Below are 21,315 nucleotides of genomic sequence, written 5' to 3'. Positions count from 1 at the left end.
GTCTCTGACAGCTTTCCTCACCTTACACCACAAGATCACCTGCCTTTGCCTCAGGTTTTCTTCCTGGGTTATTTAAGGATGCCTTATCTCATGCATGGGAGTATTACAGCAAAAAGGGAAAGCATGGATTCTTTTGTTTCCAGGAGACACCTTATTACTGAACCCCCTCCTGACCACACCTTGCTCACTGGAAGCAAGCTGACACTTCATGCCCAAATGAACCTGATCCAAATTCATCCCTTGCTGTAGCTCTGACAGAAGATTGCTTCCATTTGCTCTGAGACTATTTCACACATGGAACTATCCACTACTGATTCCCGCTTGTTTGGTAAAAGCTGCTTAGCAGGCAAGAGGAACAATACAGAAATTGCTACAATTCACATAAGGAGAACCCTGCTAATGTGAAGCATTTCCAGCTCGTGTGCCACAACTTTAAAGCGTGCTTAAATGAAGTTATTTTGGGAATACACAGATGCAGCATAACAGTATCCCCACATATGCTGAATGTCAGCATGCTGCACGTGCAAAATATAGAATCTCTTATATAATATATGCTGAATCATTCTGAAAGACAAGTAGTAGGAATGTATTCAAGTTGCTTCTCTTTATTAGAGGTTTCCCTTTAAGAAAGTAGATATAACTTATCTCATAGTAAAATCTGAATATCTCTGGCTCTACCAGGAGTATTTTTAAATCCAAGGCCCCAGAGTCATGGGAATGCAATTTCCACATTTCCTTATAAGAAAACTTTGTAACCTCACAGTCAGGACAGGAAAAAAACAGCTTGGAAAGATAAATTTTTAAATGACAAAGAGCTATAGAGAGTTCAAAATATTATATTTTTGAACCTTATTTTAAAAACATCAAAAGGTACACTAGTGTCTTTAACTGTTGCCTGCTCCTTAGCTGTGCAAAAAGTCAGGGAGAAAATGATGCCCTGCTCAGGTAAGATGCAATGCAGAGCTGAGCCAGCTTTGCCACCTGTTCGTGGGGAAGTCAGAGAGGGAATCTGCCCCTCCAAGTCACCACTGGGATAAATAAAATCTCTCAAAACACAGCAAGCAGCTTGGGGACTCAGGGAAGAACACAGAAAACTAGAAGCAGCTGATGGAGCTGGGTTTGTTTAGCCCGGAGAAAAGGAGGCTTGGGGTGAACTTATCCTCCCTCCAACTCCCTGACAGGAGGGTGTAGCCAGGTGGGGGTCAGGCTTTGCTCCCAGGAAACCAGTGACAGGATGGGAGGACATGTCCTTAAGCTGCACTAGGGGACACTCAGGTTGGACATCAGAATTAACTTCTTCATTGAAAGGGTGGTCAAGCATTGGAACAGGCTGCCCAGGGAAGTGGTGGAGTCATCATCCTTAGAAGTGCTCAAAAAAACAACTGGATGTGGCACTTAGTGCTGTGATTTAATTGACATTGTGGGTTTTGGACAAAGGTTGCACTCCATGATTTGGTGGTCTTTTCCAACCTTTATGACTCGATGATTTTATGATTATAAATAGACCTTGTCTACTTCTAAGGGGGGTGATGAGTAGATCTTGGGGCAGAGCTTGAGGGATGCTATCAGGGCAGAGTTCTGCTCCAGCAGCTTGGGATCACCTTCATCCTTCCCAGCCAGTCCACAAAGCCATTTGACTCAAAGCATGATGGACAGCAATTACTCAGTGAGTTGGTTTAGGTGCAACATTGAGAGCTCTCATCCAGGGATCAGCGTTTTCTGGCAGTGGGGATGAGAACCAATAACTGGGGTTGCAGAGCCAGAGGAGCTGAGATTCAGCCTGAGCTCCAAAGGGGACTCAAAGGGAATTAATTGCTCCTCACAGCCTTCCCTTCTCCTTTGAGGATGGCACATCCATCCTCTACACCCTCAACTCAGACTCCACTGGGAGGCTTGTAAGCTCCTGATACTGTCCCTGGCAAGGGCCGGTTGCTGGAATCATTTGAAGTGCCACAACTTCTCTCCTATTTCCCATGGCTGCCCTACCTTTCCCACCACCATTCCCAGCATTTTCACTGCATTTATCAGAGGACTCCCTCTGGCATTTTGCCTTCAGCAGGGCTCACAGGTAGCTGTCCCATGACAGCACCTCCCTAACTGGTCATTTCCATGACACATGAGGTGGCTTTCCTTATTAGGAAATCACTTGCATAAAGTGAACAGGCCAGATATAATTTTTCAAACACAGTGTCTAATTTCACACACAGCACATAGGAACTAAAGGAGATATTGGCCATATAACTGTCAGTCCAGGCAGTGCTCTATTTATTTACACAGTGTGTTTATTTATTTCCATGACTGTAACCAGACACTACAAACATATACTTGAACACTTCTCCTACATCAATAGGGAATATACATCCATCCTTTATGTTTTCTCTCTTCCATCCTCAAAGTATTCAGCAGAAAAAATGAAAATGGTGGTACAAGAAGGTTTCAGAGTTAAGACATGCAATTACCAGCGATATACTTCTCTCTAGCCCTGTAATTTAAATATAAAATATCGAAGGAAAATGCAAGATACCATTTGTACAACACAATCACAACTGTTCTGAATGCTGGTGCCAGTGGGAGCAGGTGGTGAGGAGAGGTGATGTCAGGAGACAGGATGACTCTGAGCAGGCAGCTACGTGGACCACACTCTACAGCACCCTGACATGTGCAGCCAGCACATTCAGGTTGTTTAGAAACCATGTGGATAAAGGCTGCATTTAACAAAATTTGGCCAAGTTTTGTCTTTTCTCTCCCTTTTCAAACACGAAGTCCCAGTGATGCAGTGCTTTTCTGCCATGTGTTTTCTCCCCTCCCTCCCCCTTAAATAAATTTATAAAAAGATCCACATTGCACTTTGGCCACTGTCTTTAGTCAGCAGGAATCAGTATCCTTTCCAGCCAAAGGACTTTCTAGAGAACAGCAACTGCCTTTAGACATGATGCCATTACTACAGGACTGACACTAACACAGGACAGACCATCAGCTTAGCCACCCTCCTTGCAGAGATCAAGGTCATATGGGGCACCAAGCAGCATCAAGAGCAAAAGGGCTATTTTTCTGGCAATAAAATAATTAGGATCAAAAAGTATATGTACTCACCCCAGGTAAAGTTTTAATATTGTGCAGTGCATTCTGTGCCTCAAGAGCAGCTTTTCTTGTATAAAATGTTACGAAACAACAACCTATAGAGAGAAATGAAAAGCTTTCAGAAATTAGTGAGTATGATTTGTGAGAGTACAATAGGGAGGGAGAAAAAACAGTGGTTGAACAACACATTATGAAAGCTGGAAATGTGAATTATCCTGAGGCGCCTGAATGACATGAATAAAAGAAAGCTTGTATAGTTTAAAATAAAAAGTCCCCCCCTGTGCATTGCATCTATAGCACACCTGCATTGTTCATGAACTGTAATCACTTAGAAATTGTTAACCAAAATCCAATTGGCTTTGTACATTGTAAATAAGGTTATATTTTTCTGAAGGCTCCCCATTATACTTTGAATATAAGCAACATGGCAGGTTCAAGCAGCAGGAATTCATTGTTACATCCCAAGCAGAAAATCAGGCTAAAGCAGGACCTTATTTAAAGGGCCTTGTACCAAAGAGCTAAGGTTGGTTTCCCCATTTCTTTGAAACCAGGAAGGACTGGGGGTGGAACACTTATCTCAGTTTCAAGAATGAAAAACAAGCTACAGGTGGATTCACCACTGCTGGGATAGTGGAGGCTGCTGATGGCTGACAGCATTAAGGGAGGGTCTGCTCTCCCTGCATCTGCCCAATTTTCACTAAAGCAGGTGGTTTTAGTTGCCTTAATCCTGTGGTTTCCCTTTCGACAGCATGGTTCAGCCAGGTGTGTGTGGGACTGAACATGGGCTGCTGTCACTTTGTCCACTGCAAACATGTAAAGCAGCTTTTTCTGCAGCACACACAGCCCAGGCAGCTCAACACCAGCCCCAGGGTGAGGTCAGGGCTCCCAGGCAGATCCTCAGGGAAGAGCTGCAATGTCACAGGCAGGGGACATAAAGCAAGGACTAGGGTTTGCCTATAGTGCCCCACAGCAATGAAGCCTCCTCTTTGACAGATGAGATGTTTGCTGCAGATGGGGTGTTTGGTGACCCAGCTGCTATGGGGAGAGAGAAAACATTCTGGGCAATGCTGGCTGGGGGGCAGAAGTGGCTCCTGAGGTAAAAACCTACTTCACATGAAACAGGAGGATGCAGGTCTTACTGATGAATCAGAAAACAATCCTGCTCTCTTAATCACAGCCAGAGATTTGTTACAACTCCAGAGAAATGTCAAAACCAATCAGTAAATAAAAGAAACCCCAGCTCATGAGCCTTGGTGCTCCCAGGGAGCATGACACAGATAAAATAATCTGTGCTTCAGGCAGTGAGCAAAAATGATGCTTGTATCAGCTCCCTACTGTTGGCCAAGGTGAAACATCCCAGCCCACCTGACATGCCTACTTGTGTTCAACCCTGCAGCATCCCCGAAATGGCAAAGGACACAAGGAGAAGGTGTGCACGGCAGCACCCAGCAAACGTTGGAAGTGACCACGTGGAGGTGGCCCACTTTGGAATGAAGGGCTGAGAACAGCCCCTCCACTGCCCCTTGCTTGGCTCTACCTGTGCATGGCGTTGGGAATGCTCCCTCTGGCTCTGCAGCCAGGCCAGTGACAACCATCACTCGGTAACAAGCAAAGGTGACCATGTATTCCCAGCTGGAACACAGCAAGTTTGTCCCTAATACACAAAATCACTTGCAGGCATGGCAAAACATGGGCAGGCAGGTAATCAGACTTAACAGAGCTGAGAGGAACATTTTTCATACTGCCAACAGGTTCTTTAAAATTTCACACTTTGTGATGGAGATGGTTTAATAATTATTTCAGTAAGCGGAACGTTGTTCGCAGGGATGTGTGCTAGAGACAGGCACAGCCTGTTAAGGTTTGTGTTTCCTGTAAGTGTTTCTAAACCCTCTGTTTCACTGCAAAATTCTGAAAACCCGAATTATTTTACCCCAGATGAAAATGAGGAAAAAGAATTCCAAGTTTGTGACATTTAATAGTGTGATTTTGAGACAATATTGCAATATTTTTCTGTCCTGTCAGCCAGGTCCAAGTCTATCTTCTATTGTTTCTTCGTTTGGTTTATTAGCTTTTTAATAGAAGGCTTTTTAACCAGGAGAGAGGATTCAGGGGGGAAAATATTGAGCTGTAATCACAGCTTTGCAATTGCCATGTCCTTTTTCATGGGCCCGAAGAGTTTCATTTTAGATTTCAGCTCTGTGGGTTCATTCCGATAAGAAGAAATTTGAAATCTATTGGTTTATCATTCTTGGCACTACTTGAAAGAACTGCACTTGAAAGATGAATATGCTGTGAAATACCCTTTAACTGGTCATTTTTGGGAAGTAATAGCTCAGGAGAGAAAAAAAGTTTCTGTGAATGAGGGCCGGAAGAAACAGTGGCTTAATGGGAAACGTGCAGATGTTGCAGGTAGGTCATCAGACCTTGACAAAAATAGAGACTTCTAAGCTCACAAACTGACACATCTGGAAATGCATATAGATAATATTTTTCTCAGGACATATTTGGCTCATATCTTCCTAAATAAAACAAATCCCACAACAAGAGCTGGTTTGCTGTAGTTTGAGGGGAGCATGGACACCCACTCCTGGACACCTGAATTTGAAGGTATCTGCTACAGAGGTCAGGGCTGGAACACAAAACAGAAAATAAGACAACAGAGAGGGACAGAAAAGGCAATAGACTGTGTTTCCCCAAGGAAATGTTGTAGCTCAGCCAATGGATTTTCCAGAGGTGCTGCAGCCACATTACACAAATTGCATTGAAGATGCCTCCAGTGTAAAATTCTTTTGGGTCAGTATATAGAAAAAATACCTAATTCAGTTTTTTCTGCAGGAATATTGGAAAGGAGGACAGCTATGTAATAGGACAGAGCTAATCTGTGCTTTAGGACTGGTAGCTGTCCCCTGCTGAAAGGGAAAGAGGCAACAACCTTCCTTCCTCCATTTTACTAAAGAAAATGTAATATAGCCAGGGACAAACAAGTGGCCCAGCTGGAAAAGAAAAAGCAGGCTTACTACTGAAAGAAAATTAAAAAACACAACCCTCACCTTCAGGCCTCATGCACATATAATCTTTGTTTCATCACCAACAATTTCAACAGCAGCTTGAACCACAACTAGGCTTTTCTGACATCCAAATAACTCAGAGCCTGGCAGCGATAACCTTCTCCCCTCCTAGTCAGGACAACTTAAAAGGTGAATTGGTTTGTGGACATGGTTCTGCCAGTCCTCAACAGCCTGAAACACAGCCCTGTTTAACTCCACATGGCTTAGTGTATTCTTGCCCACAGGCAGAGGAGCCCATGCTGCCAGTCAGTGCCTCCAGAGCAGCAAATCTCCCACGCTCTGCTAAGCTGGTTGTGCTCTACTTGGAACAGTATTTACTACAGCGTAAGGCATTTCTTCTTTGTACCTTGAAAAAAAATGCTGAATGAATCATGCAGATCCCTACAGTCCCTTAAGGACATCGGCAACAACTTCATGGCTATCCTGCCAGATGCTTGAACAGACTGAATAAAACCTGCCACTCCATGCTGCAAGGCGTTTAATGGCAACAAATGGGATGCCTGAGAAACAACAGCAGAAATCAGCCCTGCTTCTCAAGGCATCTGATGAGCAAACGCTGCAGTGTGGACACTACAATGCTCAACTTCAACACCTCATTAAAAAAAGGGAAAAGATCTCTTACTTCAGCTTGTTTTCACTCTCCCTCTCTCCCCCCCCTCCCCTCTTTCCCCTTTTTTCTTTTTTTCAAAGGAAATTTAGTGCCAGAGAAAGACCTCAAGGTCCCAGCCATTGGGAGAGAGTTGACACATTCAATTCTCCATGACACATTCAATTCACAAGCCCTTGCTCAGGCTGCCAAAGGCACCAATTAGCAACAGTGGTAGAGATTTTATTTATTTAATTTCCACAGAAACCTGTTTAGCAAGACAGTGACAGGGACAAACAGCCTTGTGTATGGCTAGAAACAGCTTGTGAGTCACTGTCAAAGATGGCAGCAATGGATTACAGGGGAATCAAGCCATGGGTTCACAAAAGCCATCATTTAGAAGGGAGGAATGGGAAAAAGATCAATTGGTGAGGACTTTCACACCACAGTAGCCATGGTTTTCTGCTGACAGTGAACTTGGGTTTCTGGAGGACTTTGCGGAACTACGACAAATTGCAGTTTTCACCGTGAAATCGTGAAAGAAATGCCACTCCTCCTGTAAGCAAGAGGATTTTTTCAAAGAGCTTTTAGTGACCCCATGCAATGGGGCTTCTCCTCCTGTGTGATTTCTGCTCTATGACCCAAATTTGCCTCCCAGCAGAGCAGTCACGGCTTTGTTAGGCTGCAAGATCCAGCTCTATGACATCTCCAGGAGCTACGCCATGCCATTATTTTTGTCACTTTCTCCCAATTCAAACACAGACTAATTATGCTGTGAGAGCTGTTTACATTCCTAATTTTGAACAGCTAACAAAGGGAAGCTCTCCTCCACTTGAAGATGTGGCTTACACAGTCCTCGCTGGCATTTAACGGCACTGGGATCTGTGTAAGAGGCTTAATCTCTCAGCCAGGATTTCATGCCTGAATGAACACAGCAACCTCCATCTTGCTTCGGGTGAGAAAAAGTCTTTTACAGCTCCCTAAACGGAATAGACAATTCCTGTGTTAAAGTTACCAAGAATTACACCTGTGCATCTATATGAGAAAATAACCCTTGGATGTGGATAGGATTTAAAACATGCTCCACAAGATGCTCTGAGGTTTTGATTTGCTTAGAAGAAAAATATTCTGCAATCTCCCAGGCCTGAAAATTTATCTTTTGGGAATTAAAAGAAAGACTATACGAGAGGGGGAAAAAAAAGGCCCAACCCGTATTCATTTGGATATATTAGTTTCTTTAGTTTTCAACTGTCAAAATTTGTCAGTTTGGATCTCTCCTGTGTTGTTCATATTATCACCTGCTGCCAGTACCTGAACCCTAACCATGGGGTATAGAAATACAAGAGCTTATCAGGGTGCCTGCAAAGCCTCCAACAACTTAAAAGTATGAAATTTGCTTTACCTTCTAGACTAATAAAATAAACACTTCAAAACAGCTATAATGATTATCTGATGATTGAACTCTGTATTCTTTTAGCAAGTAATGGAATCCTGGCAGACAAATTCAATTCAAAATACATTCACATTCAGGACATCAACAAAGTCATCATGTTGTGAATTGAAAATTCCTTTAAAGGCTGCGTTTGAATTCTAAGGGGCTGACAGATCAAGGGACTGAAGGCCCTGGAAGGCTAAATGAGTGAAGTCCTGCTATGTTTCTTTCTTTCTGTGAATGAAGCTCACTTTTGTGTGTGCATTTGCAAACAGAACAGGTGCTGGCTTCACACAAGCCTGGAATCTCAATGGGGACAGTAGCTTCTTGTCAATCCAGCACAGTTCAAGCTAGTTTAAGTTAAGGAGGATTTCTTTTTCTTGCTTTTTTTCCCCACTCCAAATGCTTCTCTCCTGATTTCCACATTCACTCATCCACCACCAAAATTTAAACACTACACTAATACAGGGCAGCCTTTAACAAGGTCTCTTGCATTCCAGCCATCCACCTGAGCTCTGGAATCCGTGCTCTGTACATCACAAAAAGCTGCCTGAACAGCACAATTTGCAACCAAACACACCGTGACCTGTAATGTCATTTTCCAAAAGCCAATGAAGACATTAAAATCTCTTTTCCACTAAAGTCACTGAGAAGACCTATTGCTACAAGGAGTTCAGGTATGTGGTTGAGCAATGAGACTTTTCACTTGCTTACATTTTATGCAGTGCAATGGGAGCCTTGCCTGGCATTTATTCTGTCCTACAGATGTTAGTGCAATTACCTAACCTGAAGACACGGGTCTAGTATTAGCAGAGGTGTTTCAAGTCTTAGGGATTCTGATTGGGTGGTTCCATTCAAAACCAGAGAAAACCATGAACTGTCTGAATAGCAAATACAGCCATTCCTGACAACAACACCCAGAAATAAAAATCCAACTATTTTTGAAACTCTGCTTATCAGAAGGTGGCTAAGGCAGGGATGTTTTGATTCCTACCTGCACCATCCTCATGCTCTATTGTCTACAGAGTCATGGGAGAAAGGATTCGCTCCCAAAGCCATCCCTGACAGAATTGCCGAATACAGCAGAAACCAACCTTTAATGATGCTGCCTCCCAATTAGCTCAGGTTTGCTAATAGTTTGATATAATTGGCACCCTGATGGAAACCGTATTACCAGTCCTGTCACCAGCCAGGAAACCGCACTGCCACTCTAATGACAGCACATATTATAGCGATGCCACTTCTAATATTAATACATCAGCTGAATGGAGGCAAGGGCTCACATGTGAGAAGGATTCACAGCTGGGACGTGCCAAATTCCACCCTGTGCTCTATTTTTCCTCCTGGTTACAGCATTCAGGGTGGCAGTGCCCCAGCCCCAGAGTGCCCCGGATCACACCGCTGGTGTTAAAGCACAAATGCTCCAGGCCAGTAACAGCCCCGTAAATGGCCAGTGAAAAATGATCCCATGGAGCTCAATTTTTTCTCTCCATGCCTTGCAAGTTATGACGGCCTTTCTGTTAATTGGCCACAAGTCCTGGTTTGCTGTCAGCCTTCAGCTGCACCGGGGAGCTCTTGTGGAGGAGTCGCACTCTGTCATTCCCGTACCCTTGTGAATACAAATGCTCTCTATAAATGTCCTCTGCCTACAAAATGGAAGTGGGTTTTTTTCTTCTTCTTTTTATTTTTTTTCCTTTTTTTTTGACCTAGATTAAATTTGCTTCATTTTCAAGCCTTTTGGGAAAGCAACTAAGAACTAATATGCACCGGTTCATGTGCCACAACACTTCCCTACCCATTATTATGTAAATTTTGACTAAAGTGTGACACAGATAGAAAAGATATCAAGGGCAAATTTTCCAGAATCTACTTTTCTTGCTCTCTGAAATAAGCCACTTATATTAAACAGTTTTAAATGGCTAATAGCTGTACAAGTATCTGAAGAATTTCAATGTACAATTTTTCATATAGGACAATGACAGCTTTTGCAAATTCCTGAACTCTCCTGCTGCCAGTGTAATGACTGGGAAATGATGGCCAGCATGTTGGAACTCTCTATTTTACTTCTGAAGGAAGGGGGCCAGCTTCCACACCTGCAGCTTGGCAACACTCATATGATATCTGCACTAGATGGTGATAAAGAAGTAAAAAAAAGATGCAGGATTTGATTCTGTACATGGTGGCAGGATACATAAATACACACGAATTAGGTTTATAGCATCAAGGCAATTTTATGTCATTACAAACTAATCTGCCTCTAAAGAAACTATCCCTGCATGCTGGGTTGGAAGTTGAACTTTACTGGTCTGGGCAGAGTAGTGGATGAGAGACATTGCAACAAAAACTCAGGAAATGCTGTGAAGACAGAGCTGAACAGTCAGTGGCACTGGACCTGCACATCAGCACTGCATCAACACCCTGATCTGCAGGTGGCCTGGCCTGGAATGCTCCTCCTTTGCCAGCCTGTCCAAGCACCCACCCAGTGTAAATCCCTAGGAAAGCCATGGAGAGGGATGGCTGTCAGGCAGCCAGAATCAGAGGGAAAATCAAAGCAGCAGCTCAGTGCCTCCTGTCGAGTTCACGTTTGGTCTGTTCACGTTTCTAGATCTCAGGGCTGGAGAGAAATTGGGATCTTATACATCAGTCCATATGGGTTACAATAAAAACTGCTTGTCAGAGCTTCTGGACAAGAAATTCTCAAGTAAGTAGGACAGCAGAGGGAGAGGATGGGAAATGGCATTCCAGTCTCTAGCTCTGTGAGGGGGTATCCCAAGGGAAGTTATTGCACTTCCCATTTGTAAAATATAGGAAAGAATATACACAAAATACAAGAATTTTTAAAAAAACTTTAAATAGTTTTAAACAAGGCCTGTCACTGTGTTCCATATTGTATCAATAAAGATATCTTGAAATTGGGGAGACATTGAAATGAAACAACACAAAAATGAAAATACAGTAATTTCTTATACTGCCTTCTTGTCATTCCCCTTTACCTTTTCTTCCTTCTTAGTCTCGCACTAATGCTCCTTAATCTTTAATTCACTTTCTTCTTCCCTCAAATAAATTCTTATTGTTTTCTTTGTAGCAGATGGTTATTGTTTCCCTTTTCTTTGGCCAGGTAACAATTACTAAAAATGAACTAACACGTCCTCTGTGCACGTTAACCCCTAAGTCTGACCATCTGCTAAATATATCTTTGAATGCAGAAGAGAAAGAGGGTTCAGAAAACAGATGCTAAAAAAAATGGAAATACAAAATTAAGATGTCCTCCCTTATTAATTCATTCTTGCAGCAGAAAACTGCTGTGACACTGTATTTCAGTTCAAAAAGACTCTACAAAGATCATGTTTACATAAATTAACATAGGCAGGGACACATCTCTCCCTGATGTCATTTCAAAAGCCCCATTGTCTCCAACTCTGGCACTCAGTAGTAGCAAATCAAACTTCCCAGCACACGTCTTGTAGTCCTGGATTTCCTTCTATTTTTCCTTTCACTTGAATGCTTGAGAAAGATCACTGAAAACTGGCTTTTCCTGATAAGACTTCCAGATCACTGGTCTGATGAAACCTCTAATTTCACTGTGACTCCTGAGAAGCCATTTGAGTCCTAGTTCAACTAGGAGGCAACTCTGCAGGGAAAAATACTCAGAATAGAAGAGTTTTACCATAAAATTATCCCTTCGAAAGAATCAAGTCTTTGAGAGTTATTTGCAATTTATAAACTTTCCCTGTGAGAAACCTGTGTTCTACACTGGAAATTATCTTCACTGGTTAAGTGCCAAAGGCATCCTGGGCTGCATCAGGCAGGGCAGGTCAGTGGAGGTGATCCTTGCCCTCTCCTCAGCTCTGCTCAGACATATGTGGGGTTCTGGATCTTCTTCTTTTTCCCTAGTAAAGAGATGTGGACATACTGGAAGCTGTCCAAAGACGGACCATAAAGGTGAGGAAGAGTCTGGAGCATCTCTCACATGAAAAGCAACTGAGAGAGCTGGGACTGCTAAGCCTGGAGGAGAAAATGCTGGAGGAAGTAAAGAAGTAAAGAAGATAGAACCTTCTAAGTGGTCCAATAACAGGACAGGAGGCCATGGCTACAAATTAAAATACAGGAAATTCCATTTAAAACTACGAAATGACATTTTCATTCTAAGGGTGATCAAACACTGGCATGGTTCGCCCAAACAGGTTGTAGACTGTCCCCATTCCTGGAGATATTAAAATCCTGCCTGGACACAGTTCTGAGAAATCTGCTGTAGATGACCCTGCTTTGAGCTGGGGTTGGATAAGATGAATCCCTGAAGTTCTTTCTGACCTCAGCCAGCTTGTGATTCTGTGAAGTGGCAATGAAGGAATTTAACTGGCTTCTGACAACATCCCTCCTAACACAGCCTAACTTCCCCAGAAATATATTGCAAGCTTATTTAACTCTAGCAGACAACATCAGATAAATAACTGTTTTGTTGCTGTACCTATCAGTTGGGAACCAGCTCTCATTCACTAGCAAATTTCACACAGTAGATGAGTTTGTTCATAGCAAGAACATAGGAATTTATTTTTTTTTTTAAGGAAAGAGAATCAGAGACATTATGGCACCCTCTAGTACCTAAAGAGTACTGAGATATGGCTGGAGAGGGACTTTGACAAGGGGTGTAGTGGTAGGACAAGGGAGAATGGCTTCAAACTAAAGAGAGCAAGTTTCAGTAGGATATAAGGAAGAAATTCTTTACTGTGTGGGCAGTGAGACAGAGGAATAAGTTGCTCAGAGAAGCTGTGAATCCTTAGAAGTGTTCAAGGCCAGATTGGTTGGAGTTTTGAGCAACCTGTTCTAGTGGAAGGTGTCCCTGCCCACGACAGGGTGGTTGGAACAAGATGATCTTTAAGGCCCCTTCCAACCCAAATCATTTTATGTTTCTATGATAATTCTATGAACATCCCAGCATGGCAAATATTGCGAATAAAAATATCTTGTGCCATAACTTTAGAAATATATCAATACATCTATGAATCCATGATAACATAATGCACTTTTTAAGTTGCAATTTATCCAGTCCTGTTGTATCTGACATTAAGTCTTTTTTAAACCCCACTGACAGCTCTAAACCTCTCAGTTGTGTCTTCTAAGGACAGCATAGGCCAGAACTAGCAGTACAAAGAGGAAAAAAAGGAGAAGGCCCAGGGAGAAGGAGTTATAAAAGAAGGTACACAGTGGAATGACTGCTATTGCTGACACTTCACTCATTTACAAAACAACAACAAAACCTCAACCCTACCCAGAAACTTGGCAAGAATATAGTGCATGGGTTGTTTTCAACAATTAGCTGGATCTGGAAAAGTTGGATACTATTTTTGCAAGAGAATCTAAAATCTGACCTTGGATAACTCATTTCTAGGAATAGGGTGTTGAAGTTCTTCTGAAAATAACACTCAATGCCCATCTGAATCTTTCGATGCCTACGTGCTTTTGAACAATCTGGCCTTTCATCTCCCTGTGCTCCAGCTTTTCCTTGTTAAACAGAAAGAATAAAATGTTCTAAGCTCAAAGGAGTGCTCTGAAGAAACCATGAAAAAATAAAAATTGATGTAAAAAGGCACAGCCATCGTAGTGACAGTGAGTAAGAGCAGAGCACTACGTGCCGGTGTTGTGCCCATCTGACTCACTTCCTCCAAAAGGTACCTTATAGGAAATGGAAGAAATCAATACAAGACATTTGAGATGGCTTAAGGGATGCTTGAGTAGCATGGGAAGAAATTCTAGGATAAATATTGCCTCTAAGTGCCCTGAACTTGAATCAATAAGTAACTGTTTCCACCAACACCTCCCTGCCCCGTATTTTGCTGCTTTTGGCCAAGTCACCAAATCGTGGGCTCTGTTCTCTGCTGGTGGAAGAACTGGCAAAGCTCCACTCTGAGTCATGTTTGGCTACAACATTTTAATGGAGATAATTTTCAACTATTTAATTTTTTCCCCTTGATAAATACATTTCCCCATCTTAAAAACTCGGCTCTAAATCCTTTGTCTGAATCCACCACAGTCCCTGCTCCTTTTGCCCAAGACACAGTCAAACATTCTCAACTCTTTCTCGACTTCAGCATCATGAACCCTTGCACATCTTGTATTGATTTCTAGGCATTCACAGCTTCACTCTCACAGGGTCACAGCACATGTCAAATCTTTCCTGCATTGCACCTTCAAGCAGCGTTTCATCTAAGGAGCTTCGCTTTGCCTGAACTTGTTAGCCCTGACACATTTGTTCCCCAATTAAGCTTTCTTTATAATAATAATAAAAACGAAATAGAAGCAATTCCTGGCAACTTTTCTATCTTTCTAGTCAGTTGAAACAATTTTATGCAGATGAAGATGCAGCTCCACAGAGCCTTTGAACTTTAAGCATCATCTTTACTTGGCTTTGAACTCTCAACAGGGCCCATGATCTTTCAAAGCAATGTACTCTGCTGTGGAAACTTCAAAAAAGAGGGAAAAAGGCATAGTTAGAAAAAAATGCAAAAGATGGGTTTTTTTAATGCTTGATGCTCCTGGAAATAAATAAAAAACCCAACTGAGTGGTATCTGAAGAAGTGTATTCGGTACTCAAGTGTTTCCCTAATTAATTGTTTAGATGAGTGCTAAAATAAATGCAGCAGCAGCAAAGATAAACAAACCACTTTAGTAATAAAGCCATATATTTGTGCAGGCACACAAAAATAAATGGCAGCACTTAATGAGCACAAGCAATGAGAACCAAGAACACACTTCATGTGCGGGATCTATGCTCAGGAAGCTCAAGCTCAAAGGTATTTGAGAGATACATCACATCCACTTCCCAACCTGCCTCTCATTTGCCTCTTGCACAGAATCGCGTTTTGCACAGACTAACAGTGTAAAAATGTAAAGTGTCCTGATAAAGAATTATAGCTCATGTTTCACCTTACCTGGGCAGCCTCACTGGGGCAAGGAGAACATTTCTGGGGAAAGATTGCTATCCTAGTTAATTATTATTCCTCTTTATTTTCATCTGATGATTAACTAATGTAAACTCAACGAAGGGAGATGTAGAATAGACGTGTAACACACGTACTTCCAAAACGAGAAAGCAAAGCTAAGATAATTCATACAGTCTTCCTTCTGACTGGAAAACAAGCTAGCAAAGTATTAATACTGGGGGAAAGTGTTATCTTGTATATCTAGGAAAGCAGTTTTAATAGACTTATACAACAGTTAGAGGCAGGAAAATTCAGCTAAGCTCCTCTCCCAGAGAGGACTGCATTACATTTCCACACATAATTCTTGCAAAGTTTTATCTTGTTCTATCTGTAAATTTCCCAGAATCAGACTTTCCATAATTCGCCCCAAAAATCTATTTCAAAATATCCTAAGAAGTATTTTAAATACACTTTTCACAGTAAACACTTTCAGTTTTGCTTAATTTCCCATTGTTATTTATGTCTGGAAGACCTTACGAAATAGCGCTACTACTTATCTTTATATAAATGATTTGACAAGCAGACCAAAACATAAAACCCCACATGCCATAAAAATAAACATGTTATTTTCCCCAGAAGCCTTTGTACAAGTGACTGTTTATTTCTCGCAACTATCACCATGTATGCCCCAGAAAACTGATGAAAAAAATCCATTCAGGAATATTTATTATCTATTAAAGGAAGGGAATGTTGTGACTGTGTTGGATGACCCATAGGACATGTTGTAAGTCTGTTAGTTAATACCAGTTCAGAGAAGTCCAAACAAGAGTACCATGATCTATAGATCCTATGGCTCTCCAAAGATCAAAATGTGGCATTTAATCAGACCAAGATTTAAAATGAATCTCCAGCAGCCTGTTTTCAAGTTATGACAAGAGAAATACTTGGCTCTAGAGGTACAGGCTGTATGACATGATTGGCAACTTATCAGGACAAGAAGAGAAAGAAGCTGGATGATTGGCAACTTAATCAGAGGGAGAAGGAAAAATAGAGAAAAGGAACAAAACGAGTGCCTAAACAGTGATGTGTTGGCTCCTGCGGCTGTCAAAGGTGGCCTTGAGCAGGCAGTGGCAGGAGGGCTTACATTGAAGCTTGTCTGCAAAGTAGATGAAACTATTCAGTGTTCCTTGGCATCAATAGCATGTGGCTCCTGAATGTATCTAATCACATTTGGAGAAGCAGGATTCTGCACGGGGCTCTCTGCAGGTCACCATGGCAGCCACAGGAACACGTCCAACAAAATATCACAGATGCACAGCTTCACTACCAAAAAACTCTGAGAGCTTTAGAACAAATTCCACAGTCTTAACTGCAAGCTGAAAAAAAACTAAATAAAACCTCTAAGAAATCATATTTTGATACCAGAGGTCCTTTAGTTAACTTTACAACGTGACCTCGTCATTTGTTCAACATGTTGTTATTGTGTAAAATATCTCTGCTGAGCACAAACAGTGCAAAGTTTTCCTGGATGGGAGCTGAGAAATGGTGGGCTACAGGTTAGGTTGTCAAACAAGCCTTGGAACCACCAGTTCTTACTGGGAACAAGCATCACTTGGTCTTTTCACAAAAAGCCCTACTCATGGGTGACTTGTATTTATCCACGGAGTACAGTGGATCAACAGAGAAACTGTAAAATAATGCAATAAAAATGTGAAGTTTCTTTTCCCACATGAAATGGGATATGGGGAAATAAGGCTGTGCTTGGAGGGCAGTCCTGTTAATATTGGGGCTCCTATTTTGTACAACATTTTGTCTCCTGCTAAGACTTACAAGGCAAAACTTAAAGATAATTCCAAGCAATTTTAAATAGCCTAACAGACTTCTGCATTACTCACTTTTGCATTTTGTATGCCAGAAAGATAAACCATAATGTACAGAAAAATTATTTCTGGAACTGCATATTGCACATTTTCACTATAAAGCATATCATAAGCTTTGACACAGAGATAACTAAGCGATTACTTGTCAACTTCCTCTCATTCCATCAGTCTTAAAAATTAGGATAAAAAAAGCTTTTCATGTGCAACAACAGGCTACATATTAGTCCTGCAGAGTTATAAAAAATGTGGAACTAAATATCAGACAAGCCCAATTTAAAATGATGAAACACTTCTGAATTCTAAAACAATTAAGCTAATTTACAACACATGGCTTGACACACTGGAAGTTTTAATCCTTTTATTTTCCTTTTTAAAAGACGGGACATTTTTTCATGCTAGTCATAAATTAGTACAATCAAGACTTATTTCTTTTTTTCTCTGAATACTCTTCATGAGCAATTCTTTCACCTCCTAAAGAGGTTCGTGGAAGATTCATGTTTTACCTGGGAAAAGATACACAGAAGTAAATTGCAGAGTTAGGAAAGGCAAACCATGAGTATAACTAAAGAAGAGCATCATCTCCTTTTTCTGTGCCTTTTCAGTGATGTTGTGCTGCAAATTTACTCAGCTTTCACTGCTAGTTTCCTCATTTCTGCTTGTAAATCAGGGATCCTGGGGAGCTCTGAAGATTAATCAGATGAGGGTTGCAGTTTTCTCCTCTGCTCTTTGTGATGGTTCCTCCCAGAAAACACATGCAACTTGAATATGTCTGATTCCCTCTAGGGATGAGATTTAAACAAACACTGACATTGGCAATGCAGCCCTGCTTGATCATGATGCTAAAAAGTCATTATGTGTTTCAATATCCACTCAGTTATTACCAGTCTTTTAAGAGAAAGAGAAAACTGGAAAACTCTTTTTCCTTTACTACAACACAATGTTAGTGATGGCAGCAACATTGCTCAAAACCTACTCTGAAGAATATTTTGGCTCCTTTCTTACAGAATACTGACATTTAAAGGATAAAAGATAAAACAAAAGACACAGGGAATTCACAACTCTTTCAAGTCTTTCCCTTTTGCAACACACATGGACAATGGATTTAAAATGAAAGTTCTGTTTCTCTACACTTAAGGGTATTAATATTTTAGTATGACTGCATCTGTGAATGAAGACATTCAAAAAGCCATTATGTTTTCAACTTAGGTTAATAATAAGGCTATTTTTCCACCCACTCTCTGGCACAGCTGTAATGTTCTTGGCCTCAAGTGGGAGGCAATGTGGAACAAGGATTAGCAAGATGGATGATATACAACATACAGTGCCAGTTCATATAAAATATTACTAGATTGGAAATGACTGTTTACTGTCTCAGTGATTATATGATCACTTTTTTCCCTTCCAAAGAACATACAGGATGTGGTGCTCCTCTATGCCAATAAAGCTTAGTGCATAGCACCTGGGTAATGACAAATTAATTTTTGAGCTAAGCCTGATGAAGGGTCAGCCAAAATCCTAGGCAGAGTTTATCCCCAATACTATTTTACATGACAGAAAATGCATCCCTCCAATTCATCAATATTAGCACAGAAGAGAGATTATACAACAGAAAATAAATAAAATGGGGGGACCGAAACACCAAAAAAATGTTAAGACTGTGTGTGTTTACAGTACAATAACAAAACATTTAATCTTTGGGTTGTGGGGGGGAGTTGGAAAGAGTGTTCCATGGTCCATTTCCAAATAAAATTGGACAAAACATTTAGGAATGCGCTAAACAGAACAAGCATAGATTTGGCAGACAACAGGCTGGATGAACCAGCAGAGTTTTTTCATTTAAGTTAAGTTTCCAAACCTGAGACCTTTGCATCCTGGAACTCAAAATCTCTCACCTGATCGAGAGACCAACTTGTTTTTACAAAGGCCACAGTGGCCCAACCCTGAGCAGCCAGGAGCCCTGGATCCTGGCATGTTCCTGTACAGCCTCACCTCAAACCAGAAACGTGGGTCAAGTTTTATGTCTGATCCAGTCATAAAACTTCTGTAACCGCAAAGTCAACACCAGTTGTTTAAACACCGAGTGCTCAGCAGTTCCCATCCCTTGGTCTACTGGCCCCAGCCATTGCCAAAATATCAGTAATACTTCAGAGTTGAAAAATGTTTTCTTTAATAATTTTAGTGAGAGAGCACTTTCACATGAAAGAGAAACAAAAGTGTTTCTAAATGGCAAAATCATTTCTCGTCCCTAAGCAAAGATCCTCTGAAAGCTGTGTGCACAACACAAACCACCTCCATTTTCATGTGGTTTGTTGATTTAATAAAGCATATAAATGGGCTTATATCATTATTCTACCAGCTGCAGATGATCTAGATTCACTGAACAAACTATTCCCACAAAATATTTTCACTGAAATTAATCTTAATGTTCACTCCTCCTTCCCCCACAAGCCAAGACTGAGGCACTTTGAAATGCACATTAGCTACTTCAGTAAATAAGTGAGCAATTCCTGGTTTTCTTAACCATGCAGGGCATAAGTGGATGATCTTTTTGCATGCCCTGGATGATGAAAAAGACATTAAGTATTAGGATTTTTCCTGTTTGGGTAGCCCTGTGAGAGCAAGCCAAGTTTGTAGGCTCGCTCTCCCTATCATTTCCAAAACGTCAGAGTTTCCATGAGCAGTGCCCCTCCCAGTCAGGTCACCAAAGCCTCAGCCCTGTATGCCCCAGCCTTTTTTTTTTTTTTTTTGGCAGGGCTTTGTTCCAATAGTGGGAGCAACTGCCCAAAGTTTGAAAGTTTGCTCCTTTGACACACTCAATCTGGCAAGTGTAGAAGAAATGCTGTTAGATGAGAAGAAGTGAAAAAAAAGAAAGAACTAGGCACATTCCCTTCTCCTACTCCCTCTCTAATGATCTTTGTGCTATTTTCTTTTAATTCTTATTTAAAATTTCAGCCATTTACAGCAAGATCAGCAAGAACAGACCTTTGCTTCACCAAAGATGCACAATGCCCTTTTGTTGAGGACATGAGTCCAGAACTGTGGTGTCTGGGCTGTGCAGATCTCAGTGCAGGCACACTGTCAATACTTCTTGTTCAGCTCTGCTGTCAGTGTTTCAGGACAAAGATCATTCTACCAATCTGTTTGTACAGCATATTGTACAATCTGTTACGTGCATCTGCAAGACAAACAGTAAATGATAATAAGAGCATGTGGACAAAGCTGGAGCCCCAGATTTTGGGTGCCTTTGTTATCTGTGGCTCATGGAGCCTGGTCTGCAGCTGCACTTTTGACTTGCTGCATGAACACAACACACCCTGGGCACCGGCTATGAGATCTAAATACTGCCTATTCCCTATTAAAAATACCCAAATGGTGTTTCTCCCCCACTTCCTCCTATTTCCAGGGAGTAATTCAAAAGTTAAAACCATGACCATACCAATGGGAATGAGACAACAAATTACCTTTTGTAATATCCTTCTCATACACAAAACAAAGCCATGAAACTTAGGGAGAAAGAGGAACAGCTCGTGCCAGATGTTACCTAATGACTGTCCAATCATGAATGCTACATACAAATGTATGAGGAAAAATGCCTACTCTTAAACAGATTGTTCCCCAAAATCACGTCTGACTGCAACAGTAATAATGTTTCTCATCCTTACTAAATATTTGCCCTTTTTTTTTTTCTGAAGACAGCAAACTCCGCTGACATTTCTGCACAGAACGTGGCACTCTGCTCCTTGCAGCACAGATTGCCAGACTGCTGCTTTACATGCTGATTTCTCTTTTGTGAACTGAGACCTTGAATACTTTCACGGGGGGAAAAAAGCAGACCAATGATTTTTTAAGAGAGCTAAACAATTCAGTGTAATGAACATCAGTTAACACGGGCAATTACTCTTTCTTTTTCTTCCCCAAAACAAGACCACAAAAACAAAGAGGAGATTGTAACTCCTTTGAATGGCATGTGCCTCACTGGCTGTACCAGAATGCCACCCGCATGCAGAAATACGGGTGGGTGAAGTTCAGGAGTGGCATGTGGCTTGTTAAAATATAAGATGCGTAGGTGAATAAAAACTTTTGCCATTTGATTCAGCCAACAATAAAGAAAGTTGTTGTGGAAACTGTTCTACTGTTTCCCAATTTTCATAAAAGATTGGTTCAAACCGTCTTTCTTTGTTGCTTTTGTTGCTGAATGAATGGAGAATAAAAGGTTTTTTTTTTCCCCTAGATTTCATGTATTCACTTTTTAGAGAATGCATGTGAAAGGAAAATAAAATAATATCAAACATAAAGAGACACAGGCTTCAATGGGAATTTTGACATTCAAAAATATTCTGCAAAAACA

At 41.3% G+C, this 21,315-nt stretch overlaps 1 protein-coding gene across 12 annotated transcripts in view; it reads right to left on the bottom strand.

The window, feature by feature from the left end:
• Nucleotides 1–21,315, bottom strand: part of CELF2 (CUGBP Elav-like family member 2) — a 371,106-nt gene that overhangs the window by 93,974 nt on the left and 255,817 nt on the right. For all 12 annotated transcript variants that reach the window (XM_033057254.2, XM_033057251.2, XM_033057250.2 and 9 more), the window contains one exon: nucleotides 3,094–3,176. In XM_033057254.2, the coding sequence (XP_032913145.1) occupies nucleotides 3,094–3,176 (83 nt within the window). The remainder of the gene's footprint in view (nucleotides 1–3,093; nucleotides 3,177–21,315) is intronic.

This window comes from Catharus ustulatus, chromosome 4, assembly GCF_009819885.2.
Source record: "Catharus ustulatus isolate bCatUst1 chromosome 4, bCatUst1.pri.v2, whole genome shotgun sequence".
Taxonomy (NCBI): Eukaryota; Metazoa; Chordata; class Aves; order Passeriformes; family Turdidae; genus Catharus; species Catharus ustulatus.
This window is presented reverse-complemented; position numbering and strand designations above follow the sequence as displayed.